The 14479-nt window shown below is 34.4% G+C and overlaps 1 protein-coding gene across 1 annotated transcript in view; it reads left to right on the top strand.

Annotated features, from left to right (window-relative positions):
* Positions 1-14479, top strand: part of MNAT1 (MNAT CDK-activating kinase assembly factor 1) — a 142630-nt gene that overhangs the window by 87290 nt on the left and 40861 nt on the right. The window contains exon 7 of the mRNA XM_004681810.1: positions 14271-14392. Within this exon, the coding sequence (XP_004681867.1) occupies positions 14271-14392 (122 nt within the window). The remainder of the gene's footprint in view (positions 1-14270; positions 14393-14479) is intronic.

The raw sequence follows: 14479 nt of genomic DNA, 5'->3' as shown, positions 1-14479 counted from the left end.
ACCCGCTGCGCCACCAGGGAGGGCCTAGAGTTGTTTTTTTACATAAAGTTGTCTTTGGTCATAGAGTGACCCCTCCCTACCTCAACTTCCTTCTTATTATTTCTTTCCTGCTCCTTTTGAGCTCTCTCTTATACTAGTCAAAATAGTAGGTAGCCATTGGCTTCAGAAAGTGTTGTTGATAGCAGCATCTGTCTCAGCTTTTATCAAATCTGTACCTACCCGAAAGCCTTCAGAGCTCAGCAGTCTCCCATACTTATTTTATTTGTTTGTTAGGCACTATGAATATAAAGGGTTATACTCCTTTATATTCATTTTTTTCACATGTATTTTGTATATTCATGAAGACTTTAACAGTTACAAAGTTAAAAAGTAATATGATATTATTTGCACAGACTTTACAGTATTTACACTTCTGCAGAAGTGATCATATAGTGAGAATATCATGATGTTAACCCAACAATATATTGATACTGTATAATTTGGCATAATTTGGCATAATTTGCACATTTTGGCACATAATTAAGCTTATTAAATAAAACTTATACAACAGAACAAAAGCACCAAGAATATCATTTTTCATTAAAAAGATGAAATTAGAAACAACTAAATTTGGAAAAGGATATTTCCAAAATCACTTAATAAAACCAGATTCTTGTGCCAATTCACTAACTTTTATACTATTATGCTTTTGTATGATTTCTTGTCTCCCTCCTTTCTTTTATTCCTGGCTTCCTTTCCTCCTCCCTTCACTCCTTCCCTCCCCCTTCTTTTTCTTACTGTGCTCTTCTAATTATATTTTAAACTCTTTCTAAAATAACCCCAAGTTCAAGTATGTCCCTGGGCTTAGTCCACACTTTCTTGTATACATAGTTGTTTATTCATTCACTACACTCCAGGATATAAGGTACAAAAAAGTAGTATTCCCTTTATGGCATCAGTACTTTGTTATTTCAAAGAAGGCAGCAGAAAACACACTTGACACTAGGCTGTGATGAGAAGTGTTTACTTGAACATCTCTAGTTTCTGGGTTTAGTTCAACTGCTAGATGAACAGATTGATGGGTTCACCTACATGTCCAGTGAGACTTATCTCTTTTTTTTTTTTTTTAAAGATTTATTTATTTGTACATACAGAACTGGGGTATAGGCCAGAGGCTCAGGGGTGGTGAGAGGTTTCACCAGAGACAGAGTGGAGAGCAGAACAGGCAGATCCACGAAGTACACTGCTGAGGGGAGCAGCGGGCGGGCCAGGAGAGGTCTGCCGCCACGTGGTCACCTCTGGGGCAAGCGGGAATCGAACTCATGCGGAAATGGCTTTAGCTTCTCAGTGCTGTGCTTTAACCCTCTGCACCACCAGGGAGGGCCGAGACTTATCTCTTGAAGGAAATCTCTAGGCATGGGATGTCACTAAGAGCTGGAAAGGATGCAAGAACCCTGAGATCACCCAAATCATTTTCATGAAGGAAATGTCCCAAGCAGTTGACACCAAATTTCACCCACATGTTTCTCCATTATTGTGTTGTCTGTCAGAGGGTAGTCTTACATTATTCGTGACCTCGCTTGACAACATTTCAAGATTGAGTTCCTGGACAGACTGCAGATTTTGAAATTCCCAGGTCACTTGAGTTTCCACCATAAGAAGCATTTTTATGGTCTGAGAGGTCAGTTTGACAAAGACATTACTCAAAATCTTTTCTAGGTGAAATCTTGCAGTAGTCTGCCACAATTAAATTCACCCCATCATCAATCCTTTGGATGCATAAATATAGGCTAAGGAATGTTTATCTGGTATTTCCTAGCCATGAGGTTTCACATTTAATGGTCTGAGACAAACGTAGTCACATCGTAGCTGTCTGGAATCATGTAGGAATCCTTCTTGTGGTTTAAATCTGAGTTCTGAAACTTTGCTTCTTTTCTACAAGTCCCTGCTTTGTCTGGGTGACTTGGAGGACCCGATAAGCCTTCCTCTTTTTCAGGAGGTTTTCAGAAGCCAAAGGAGTCTTTTTTTCTTTGCTTTTGCTCTACTATCATTCCAGTATTGTGACTATTGCTTGTGCAAGTTTCTTGTTTAAATATAATTGAAACTTTCTCCTTTATACTCTTTAAGACTCATTTTTACAGTTCGCACTGTACTTTACACAATTCAGTAACAATCACTTGTAAGAAACGTTACATAAGAACTAAAAAACAAAATATTTTTATACTAAAAAACTGGTGGACAGTGTGAAAAAAGATTGTCAAGCAGATAAATAAGCTGCTGTTGGCTCATATGCTAACAGTTATTCAGCTGCCCCACCCACTATTTCCCTATCATAATGTGAATATTTATCTAATGCTATTTATCTTATAATAGGAAGGATTCATCATAAAGTGATTTGTGCATGTAGTGGACCTATCATAAAGTGGGGATCTAATGTACTCCTGTGTTAATGGAAACAGCATGTATGCTCAATTACAAAAGATTATTGGATGAAAAATTAACCCAAATTGTGGTTTTTCTGCATTGCATTTATAATTCACATCATAAACATAAAATATCTATTAATTGAAAAATAAACTTAGAAAATGTGATTTAAAGGGTTAGTTATTGTTAACTTTCTAGGAAGGTAGGTTACTTTTGTATTGCTAGGAGTTTTTATTTCTAGTTGAAATAGTCTTTCTGATTAATATTTCAAAATCTATTCAATCTCCATTGTTTATAAATATGTCATCAATTTACATGTTTGAAGACAATAACTTTTCTTGTTATTAAGAAAAGATTGAACTGTGAGAGTATCTAAAAAGGATGAAGCAGACTTATCAAAACAGGTGAAATTTCCAACAGTCTAAATGTATATGGGACAGTTTAATGTGAATATTTTTTAAAAGTAAAATTGAGCTATATGTTATAATGAACTAGAGCTAGTAATTTTAAAAGCATTTTTCTTAAAACAATGAGTATTTTCTGGGCCCTCCCTGGTGGTGCAGTGGATTAAAAGCACAGTACTAAGCAGCTAAAGCCACTTCAGCATGAGTTCGATACCCACCCGGAGGTGATCCACATGGCATGGCAGACCTCCCTTGACCCACCCACTGCTCCCCTCAGCAGTGTACTTCATCAGTCAGCCTATTCTGCTCCCCACTCTGTCTCTGGTGAATCCTCTCACCACTCCACACCCCTGGCCTTTACCCCAGTTCTGTGTGGATAAATAAATAAATCTTTAAAAAAAATGAGTATTTTCTAATTTATGTTTAATAAATGTAAGTATTTATTGTTAAATGCTTGAAAATAGGGTAAGTTCTGGTGTTATATTCTTTCTATCATACTTTCACAGTACTTAACATTTATTATATAAATATTTAGATAAATGAATTTTCATACTATGTGCACATAGTAGGAAGGTAATGAGTAGATTGTGGCTATATAGTGCTTAGAGCCCGAGTTGGTCTGTTGACCTGGAAAATACCATCCTCCCCACCCCCATAACGTAGACAAATAATACCTTAAATGCATGCTAGCACCATTCATGACATGTATAGGTATTTAATAAATATTTCTGTGGGCTTTTGCACGGAAGCCCACTGCTACTGACCACATTCCTTATCTTTATGACTTTTAGTAAATGACATTTGATGTAAAATTTTTACAAATGAAAAGAGAGTCCACATCTTTTATTAACATTCTGTTAATTTTGTGTTTAGATTCTAGATCTAATTGCATGGTGATTTTTATAACAGTGGTGGTATGGTGTTTATGTTTGTGGGAAGGCAGATTGGGATCATTAGAATATTCATAGTATTTGCTGTTTTCTTATAGTACAGAAAAGGGATAAAGTTAGTTACAGCTTGGCTTAATTCATTTATTTTCTACAATGACCTCTAGTTGAACTAGGAGATTTGTTATGTTTTTGAGGGCATGGCATTGAATTAGGGGATTGGAGGGAGTGGAATAATGAGAAGCATTACAAGACATTTGTTCATTTATGAAATATTCCTCATATGTACCAAACACGTAATACACAGAGAATTTAGAGCAAAATAAACTATAATCTCTTGAATTATTTAGTCCATTATGGTATAAGGAAGCTTTTTGTACCTTTACACTGAAAAAAAACATTCCAGTTCAGAATACTAATTTTACATATTTTTGCTTTGCTTACATATTAAAAATATTCCCAGAGAACTTTATATAATTTTTCATATTTTATCACACTCCAAAATTTAGATTTATATGTAAGTTATTTTCTTTCTATTAAAAAATCACTTAAAGTGCCAAAATTAGAAGCCTTTCTTGGAAACTATTTTTGTAATTACTATAATAAGTAATGAACTAAAATGCCATATGCTGAAAATGTCTGACAAATACCATTTTTCTTAAAATTAAATGCTCTTTTTTAAGGAGAAAGGTTTTGTCTCAGGAAGTAGTCTCCTTGATGTTTTTCTTTTCTGATCTTTTTATAGAAACAGATATGATTTGCTGAACACTCTGTCCTCTTGGCAACAAATGGAAGTTAAGTAGCAAGACAAGCATCAGAGAAAGAATGTAAAAATACTTTTCAACACTGCTTTATTTATCAGTGCTTAAGGAGAAATAAAACCTAGAATGACAAAAACTAAACAAACAATCCTTCCTTGTTTCATACATTTTCTTTAAAATGCTATATGTTCCAATTTTTATTGTATCTTATAATTTGATAAAAATAATAGTTGGTTTTGCTTAATATGTCTACTTTCCCAACCCCTATTTTATCACTTATATTCTGACTTTCATTTTTACTACTGTACTGAAGTTGTTGTTGGTATTGACATTTCCTTTTTTAGGAATGTTCTTTCTTCCTTTCCATTTCAGTTCTTTAGAGCTCACATCTCATATCTTATATGAGTGAAAATTCATATACCTGTCATGTTCAGCAGCCATATCATAAATACATTTAACTTACTGGAATTCAACTAAAGTTTAAAACAACATCAAACTAGAGACAAATATCAAAGAGTTCTTTTCTCTTGCTAGCAATAAAAGAAGAAGAAGGTGGTTGCCAAAAGCAAACTACTTTTTCTGGCCATCGAGTAAACTGTAATATATAACAATACTGGAGGAAAAACTAATTGAAGAGAACTTATGTAAAGAGATACAATATGTGCAGAACAATGTATACATACTTCATGGACTATTTAAAAAGTTGTAAAGATTTATTTTGACTAGTTTTCAGATTACCATTAGGACCTAATCATGTGTGAGGTGTGACTTTATACAGTTATGTTGACCTTAAGTCAATCACTTGTGTTATTTCTGACTGTTGTAGAAAACATTTAGCTCGCTCTTGGGTATTATATGGGTATAGAATTAGCTGAGGTAGAGTTGACTAACTTAGTTCCTTTTTTGTCTACATTTTTGAAGGCAAATTTATATGAATGCAATTATAGACAAGATAGATTAAAGCAGACCTGACCTTGGTCTTTCTGAAAACTAATTATGTATCTACAAATATATTGTTACGTTTAGTTCATATTTGAGCCCTGTTTGTTCTATACCAATGAAAATAATTTATGGAAATAATATTTTAAAATAAAAAATTATTTTTTATTGAAGTAGCATTGCTTCATAACATAAGTTCCAAGTTGTGTGTCATTGAGAATCAGTATTTGTATATACTACATTCATTCACTTTATCACTTAATGTCCAATTCTGTCATTCACTATACCATTGTCCACTTTCTAATTTACTCATTCCCCTACTCTTTTGGTAACCACTAAGTGGTCTTATAGTCCAGAAGTTTATTTTCATTTATTTAGTTCATCTCTTTTTTTTTTCCCATGGTATTACCATGTAAAGGCAAAATCATACAGTGTTTGCCTTTCATTGTCTGAATCTAACACCATTCAATTACTGGACATAACTTTGTGATGTTGTTGCATATAACAGGATTTCATCCTTTTTTAAATAGCTGAGTGGTATTTCATTGTGTATGCCATATCTTTTTATTTTTTTTAATGCCATATCTTCTTAATTCACTTCTCTGCCCATGGTCACTTAGGTTATTTCCAACTCTTGCCTGATATAAATAATACCACAATAAATGTGGGAAAGCATGTCTCCTTGAATTAGAGTTTTGTATTTTTTGAGTTAATGTTCATAAGTAGGATAATTGGATTATATGGAATGTCTATTTTTAATTTTTTGAGTTTTCTTTATACTGCTTTTGTTTTGACTTTTTAAAAAGATTTATTTATGCATACAGAACTGGGGTACAGGCCAGAGGTGCAGGGGCGGTGAGATGATTCACCAGAGACAGAGTGGGGAGTAGAACAGGTTGATCAAGGAATTACACTGCTGAGGGGAGCAGGGGGCGCTGGTCAGGAGAGGTCTGCTGCCATGTGGATCACCTCAGAGATCGAACTGGCACTGAAGCGGCTGCGGCAAGCTAGCTGAAGCCACTTCAGGGCTGCATCCTAACCTGTTGCGCCATCAGGGAGGGCCTATTTTGATTTTTTAAAATATCTTTGTTATATCACTTATAGGAGGAATGTAGAGAAGCAAAAATGGAATCAGAAAAAATAACTATAATAAAGTAAAAGTCAGAACCATCATGCTGCTTTTCTTAATGGCTGTACTTATTTACATGCTCACTAACAATGAATAAGGAGTGTTCCTTCCTCTTCACATCTCTCCAACACTTGTTTTCTTGTCTTTTGGATAATAGCCGTTCTCTCATATCTGTTTATAAAAAAGGATATGATTGGCAACTCAAAAGCATTTCTCCATTAAGAGAGGATGAACATCTTTTCCTGTGCCTTTTGGATATCTAAATGTCTTTGAGAAGTATTTATTTCAAATTTACTGCCCACTTTATAACTGTTGCTTTTTTGAATTGTTGAGTTTTATGAGCTCTTTCTATATTTTGAGTATTAGCCACTTGTTTGATATATGATGTACAAATATCTTCTCCCATGCAGTAGGGTGGCTTTTTGTTTTGATGCAAGTTTCTTTTACTGTTCAGAATAGCAAAAAAAATGTAATCCCTTTTTTTCTTTTGCACTTATTTTCCTTGCTATTAAGAGTTGAATATTGAAACATCTCTAAGGCTGGCATCCAGGAGCATATCACCTATGTTTTTCTTCTATGCACCTTACATCTAACTTTTTAATCCATTCTGGGCTAATTTTTATTTATGGCATGAAGTATTGGTCTGATTTTATTCTTTTCATGCAGCTTCTAGTTTACCCAATATATTTATTGATGTTTCTTGCTCTATTGTAAGTTCTTAACACCTTTGTTGTAAATTCCTTGTCTATATGTATATGGTTTAATTTCTGAGTAATCTTCTCTGTTCTACTGATCATTAGTGTATTTAATATTTGGGATATTTTATAGTACCATGTAAATTTCATTGGTATTTTTGTTCTATTTCTGTGAAGAATGTGATAGGGATTGCATTGAATATTTTGTTTTAGGTGATATAGCCATTTTAATGATATTAATTCTTCCAATTCATGAAAATTAAATACCTTTCTATCTCGTCAAGTCTTCTATCCTTTCAACAATGTTTTACAGTTAGAAATGCTTTTTTTTAAAGCATATGAACTGATGATTATGAACAAACTAAACAAATATGGTACTATTCTTATTGTATTAAAAATGAAATCTCCTTCATATTCCAAGAGTCTGTTTTGTGTGTGTGTGTGTATGCATACACACACACACACATATTTTTTTTGAGAAGGAAAACTTTTGGGAAAATTGATAATCAGGCCCTCCCTGGTGGCGCAGCGGTTTAAAGCACTGCACTGAGAAGCTAAAGCCACTTCCGCATGAGTTAGATTCCTGCCTGCCCCGGAGGTGACCACATGACCTGGCAGACCTCTCCTGACCTGCCCGCTGCTCCCCTCAGCAGTGTACTTCGTCGACCTGCCTGTTCTGCTCCCCACTCTGTTTCTGGTGAAGCCTCTCGCCACCCCTGAGCCTCTAGCCTGTACCCCAGTTCTGTATGTACAAATAAATCTTTAAAAAAAAAAAGAAAATTGATAATCAAACTCCTAACACCACATTTTATAGATGAAATGCGCAAAAGCCTTGTTTTGGGGGGGTATAAGTCAGGACTGAAATACTTTGAAGAATCAGTTATATATTTTTAAAAATTATGTTCTCTCTTTCTAAAAACATGGATTCAGAGAGGGAATTATTCTGATGATTCTCATATGGAATTGGAAATCTATACTTAGTGTTTTCGTTTTTAACTGACTGTTTTCCTAGTATATATAAAGTCAAACTATTTTACATTAAATATGGGGAAAATTTCATTTCTTTCTTATGATACTTTGTGAGATAGGGGCTTATTTTTACTCAGTCATCATGAAATCATAGCAGGCTAGATCTGGAATAACTTCCAGTTTCCCAATTTACTCCCTACACCCCCATTGTGAATATGAAAATGAAGTTCAGAGGAATTGTATCACCTGAGTTCATTTTAGCCTAGAGCAATGCTAATATAAGTGTATAGTTACTTCTTACTATGCAAGGTCTTGACCTTCATTTGTTTTATGCTGTTTACCATAAATTTTGAAAGAAATGTTTTCTATGGCAAGAAAGAAATTGTTCTTACCATGAAATTATGTGGTACCAGAAAGTTATTACCATGCAGCTGTTGCAGTGATGACAGACTGATATCACCCCAGAGGAACCAAAACAGCACAGTATTAAAAAAAAAAAAATATGATGTGCTTGGTCCCAAAATAAACTGAAAACAACCGAATTGCAAACAAAAACACTACTTTGATAGAATTGCTTGAAGGCAGTGCCAGATATAATCTTTAAATATTCTCTATCCCATTAAAATAATGATGAGTATATACTCAACTAAAATTAATATACACATGTATAAGTGCATTTGAATAGGTAGAACTATGTGTATACACACAAAATACATGTACAACAGTTCACGTAAATATTTAAACTATTTGGATACTTACCACCATGAAAACAGTATTTCAGCAAAATTTAATTTATTTTCTAGAAGCTCTTCTTTAGTTACTTTCTCTGGGGAAAAAAAAAAACCCACTAGAATTGTAGTAGTTTTATGCTTTGAGAAGAATAAGATATGCTGGTTTCTAGTTCCTTTAGTAATGTAATGCATTATTTGTAAAATTTAACATGCGCTAGGACCTGGTTTATGAAAAAAACATTACTCTCTTGCTTGTTTTTCTCCTTCCTCCCTCCTTTCCTCCCTTTCCTCCTCCTTCACCATTTTGTCCTCCTGCTACTTCTGTCCCCTTGTTTTCTTTTACATCCTTTTTTTTTTTTTTGCATTTAGATAATCCTCAGAAATAAGGGCAAATTCTGTTGAAAAGAGATTTATTAGATTATAAACTCCCTGAGGACTGAGGCTTATAAGTTCACCGCTGTACTTTCAGATCTTGGCATGTAGTCAATGCTCAACATTCATTATGTGAATTGGTGGTGATTGCAAAGGAACAACCACAAAGTTTTGTTACCTGAAATTTTGTTAAAATAAATTGTTAAATGGCTAGAAGCACATTTCCAGCCTAGGGAAAAAAAAATATCCAGTGACAATCTATAATGAATAAATGAAAGAAAACAGTATTAAATTGTAGATAAGCTGTAGATATATTCCTTATATGTTTGCACAGTACATTTGGTTAATAAACTTGAGTTCTTTACGGTTAGTAAGAGGGTTCTTAAATGTGTAGAATTTGGAAATCCAACCATTTTACAGCTTTTCTAGTGTTTTTACCAGTACACCTGATGGCTGTTTACATATATTTATGCACTTATTACATCAACAAAACATTGACAAGTTCTATGGTGCCAGGCACTTTACTATAAGGTATGGCAATGGTTGTGAGGCCTTATAATCTAATGGGGGAGACATGGTAAATAGCTAGTTATACAAAAAGTGTTTAACAAACATACAGGCTTATTGGTGGATATGTTGAGGTGAAACTAACCTTGCAAATAAAAGTTAAATAAAATAAAAATGTATGTTATGAGTCTTACTGTGTTAAAGGAACTTAGAATAATTTTAAGTTGCTAATACTTTATAAATTATAACCTCTTCTGTGCAGAAGAGGTACAGAAGATGATTAGATGCAGTTTTATCAATATGAAAAGGTACTTTCGTTTTTGGTAGTTTATTATTGCTTATTTTAATATCATATGCTAACATATGTTATTTCATTAGACAACTGTATTTTCTTTAATAATGCTATCCTATTTGATCTGCTTTCTAAATGAGTATGTGTATTAATATAATGATCAGGTTTTTCTTTAAAGTTGCAGCCATGTTTAATTTCCTTTGTCAGCACAAATTTGTGTTATTCTTCAAATGTTTGTATATTTTTCTTTATGAAAATGAGGTGATTTTTAGAAATTCTTTCCTATTGGAAATTTGGAAAAATTTTTACTAACAAAATGATTGAATTATAATCCAGAGCTCTAAGGTTTACCTTAGGAGAGAAACAGCTCTATTTTGTTACACTCCAGGGGAGTAAAGATATTAGTTACACTACTGAGTGTGGAATTTGCAGGTATTTTTTTCTTCTCTGAATGTGGGTATTCCCTAAAGTTGCATGCATTGCTTTTACTCTTCTTATTGCATTTTTACCCTCAAGCCTCATTTGTTTTTTTTTTTCCTTCCTATGAGATCAAATCTGCTTTCATTTACTTATTTTACAGTAAGTTTAAATCCTTGAGGGATTTACATTATTCTATGGATTCTGTGTCCAATGGTTTTAGTAGGAAGATTGCTTCAGAATTTGGCATGCTTACTTTAGTGTTATCCAGATTGCCAACAGGAGTTACATATAAGCACATCTCTTGCCTAAACGGAATTTAGATTTGTCTCAAACATAAATATCTTCAAATTTAAGAACAATTGTAGACTTCCTTTGGTTCTGGAAACCCTACTTACAGTTAGCACAAATGTCCTTGAGCCAAAGCCTTCTAGCCATATTTTTTGTTGTTCTTGTCCATATACAATTAATTTTTATTTTATTTACTCATTTTATCATATGAATATTATGATAAATGAATGTTAATCCATTCATCTGTATGATGATATATATATATACATATATAATAATTCCTGAATATAATTCAGGAGTATAGGTTCAACTTCTTTAGATGTATGTTACCATACTGCATATACTACCCAAAGCACCCATAGTTTACCTCCATTGTCTGTTGGACTTCCTCCTCTGTTTACCCTTCCCCTCTGTTTATCCTCTCCCCCCTTAGTCTTTGTTTTAGTGTTTTAGATTGCTAAGGTTGATTTTTGTTTAAGTTTTGTCAGACCCTTTGTGTTATTTTTCTATACTCTGTACACGAATGGGACCGTTAGACATTTGCCTTTCTCCTGGCATATTTTGCTTTCCATAATTTCTTGTAATTCTATACATATTGTTGCAAATGAGGGGTGAATGCCATGTTTTTAGAGCTGCATTGTATTCCTTGTGTGTATGTGTGTGTATATGTATATGTATATGTATATCATCATATAGATGAATGGATTAACATTCATTTGTCTTTGGATATTGAGGTTGTTTCTATAACTTTAATAATGTAAATAGTGCTCCAATGAACATAGGAGTGGTTACATATCTCCAAATTAGTGGTTTTGTATTCGGGGGTAAATATCTAGAAGTGTAATTACTGGATCATATGGTAGATATATTTTTAATATTGTGAAAAATTACCATACCACTTTCCATATACACTGAACTAGTCTACGTTTTCATCAACAGTGTGTACGGGTGTTCTTTTTCTCCACATGTCTACTAATTTTTGTTGTTTCTGGACTTTGTGATATGACTTTCACAGATATGAGATGGTATCTCATGTTGATTTTGATTTGCATTTCCTTGGTGATGAGAGATAGTGAGCATTTTTCCATATGCTTATTGATCTTCTCTATATAGTCTTAGAAGAAGTGTCTGTTTTGTAGTTAATGAATTATGTGGGTGCTTTCTGTGTCTTGGATATTCAATCTATGACAGATGTATGAAATGCAGATATATTCTCCCTTTCAGGAAGGTGTCTTTGTTTTAGTGATAGTGGTTTTTTTTTTTTTGTAAAGAAGCTTTTGAGTTTGATGTAGTTCTACTTGTTTATTTTTGCCTCTGTATAACTGTGGGAATCAAATCCCCAAATACAACCCTGAGGTCACTATCATGGAGTGGTTTGCCTGTGTTTTCTTCTATGTATTTTTAGTTCCCAGTCTTACATTCAGGTCTTTAATCCATTTTGGTTTAATTTTTGTGTGTGATATATGATGGTGGGCCAGTTTCATTCTTTTGCAAATAACTGTCCAGTTTTTAGCACAATTTGATGAGGAGACTTCTTCCAAGGCTTTAGAAGTACTGTTTTCAGCAGGCCTAAATAATTTGCCATTTATTTATTATTTATAATGGCAAAATAACAAAAATGGAAGGATCTCAGCTTTGTGTTATACTTTTGAATGTTAGCAAAATGTGCATAAGTAACTTCAGTGAGAGTATGTTTGAAGACTCACTGCCTAAAATCTTACTTATTCTCATAACTATCTTCATCATTTTGATGGTGATAGTGGCTAAATTTCTCTTGAGTTAATCTTACTTTTTTTTTTAAAGATTTATTTATACATACAGAACTGGGGTATAGGCCAGAGGCTCAGGGGTGGTGAGAGTCTTCACCAGAGACAAAGTGGGGAGCAAAACAGGCAGATGGATGAAGTACACTGCTGAGGGGGAGCAGCGTGCGGGTCAGGAGAGGTCTGCTGCGCCATGTGGTCACCTCCTGGGCAGGCGGGAATTGAACTCATGCAGAAGTAGCTTTAGCTTCTTAGTGCTGTGCTTTAACCTGCTGCGCCACCAGGGAGGGCCTAATCTTACATTTTTAGCAAATTTTACTAAAAATTTCTTCTTGGATATTTAATAATCAGCAATGTTGAATTGATAAGAACTGCCATCTTAACATTTTTATATTTTGTAAACATTCTTTCACAGTATAATTGATCTACTGTAAACATCACTCAAACTGTACAAATCAGTGATTTTTTGGTACTCATGTACTATCACTCTACATTCATATTCCTGTCCACTGAAAATGAAATTATGCAAGCCCAGGGAATGTCACGGTTTGACGTTCTTCACCTGTGTGCTTATAAGTGCAGGACATGACTTAGGCTCAGGATACAAGGACAATGGACTTTATTAATAAAGGAGGAATTGGAGAAATGGAGTTTTTCAGGCCACCAGTGGCTGGCTATCCTATTCTAGATAGTCTGCAGTGTCCAGGAATCCAAAGCAAAGACTTCTCATACAAGGTAATAATCTACTTTTAAGTAGATTCAATAGCTGGTAGTACACTAGTAAGACACGGGTCAGGATCCAATTTATAGTTGCAGTTGGAGGTGATCACGCCTCTGCCTGCTGCTGAAGTGGCACTGCAGTAGTTAACAGCAGCTATCCAGAGCCTGGGCTGGGCAGCACTAAACACTGAACTGGATAGCACCAGAAGTGATTCCAGAGAATCAGGAGTAATTTGCAGCTCTCAGAGGGGCTGGGCATAGGTGGCTCTGCTGGTCAGCACTGCTCATCAGGTGGTAGAAACAGAGGCACCAGTCACCAGTGTTACAACTCTTGGAGATGTCAGGCATTAGCTAATGGCAGACAATGCCTGTAGAAACACTGTGCCATTTATCAGGCAATGTTTTAGGTAGGGCCAGAGGCAGGAATAGTGATCAGGCCAAAGTTTTAAGCAGAGAGCAGATGTGGAGGTCTGTGGAGACTTGTAAAGGTATTGAAGACTCCAGATAAGTGTGTCTGAAGCTGTCTGATGAATCCTATCTGATGAATGGGCTCATATTAACGGCCACCCTGACTTATATTCCCCTCAAGGTCACCATCTTTCATGGCTGATTGGTCCTTTTGTAGTTTTAGGGGTTTGACTTATATCATTCAAGCTCCAAACATTGGTCTGCTTACAATCTTGGATGGTCTCAAAAACATGTAAGGATAAATTGTGTTTGTATATTTGCTGAGTTCTTTCATTGACATTGAACTGGTATACTCTTAAAGAGTAAATTTGAATTTAATGATAGATTTGGTTTTCCCCTTTTAAATTGTTCCTGTGACTTTCTGTTAATTATACAATGTGGGTTTCAGTAATATAATAAATTGTGTCCATGGAACAGCATATATAATGATACTATTTTTAGAATGAGGAGTTTTGTTCATCTTTAATGTGACTATAAATAAATAAGAATATTCAAAGATGAATTTTTTCATTTTTCTAACAGGGTCAACATATTTCATCAGCTCCTATTCAAAAACTTGAAGAAGCTTTATATGAATACCAGCCATTGCAAATAGAATCATGTGGCCCACAAGTTCCTGAACTTGAACTGCTAGGAAGACTTGGGTAAGTGCTAAAAAAAAAAAACTTTCCGTTGAGGAGCTGAGTTTTAGTGCTTTGTGATTGCCTTTTTTAGCTAAAAATTTTTTTTTT

This window comes from Condylura cristata, unplaced genomic scaffold, assembly GCF_000260355.1.
Source record: "Condylura cristata isolate star-nosed mole 26May11 unplaced genomic scaffold, ConCri1.0 scaffold00013, whole genome shotgun sequence".
In the NCBI taxonomy this organism is placed as follows: domain Eukaryota; kingdom Metazoa; phylum Chordata; class Mammalia; order Eulipotyphla; family Talpidae; genus Condylura; species Condylura cristata.
Note: the sequence above shows the minus strand (reverse complement) of the source record. Positions and strands in the feature narration are given on the sequence as shown.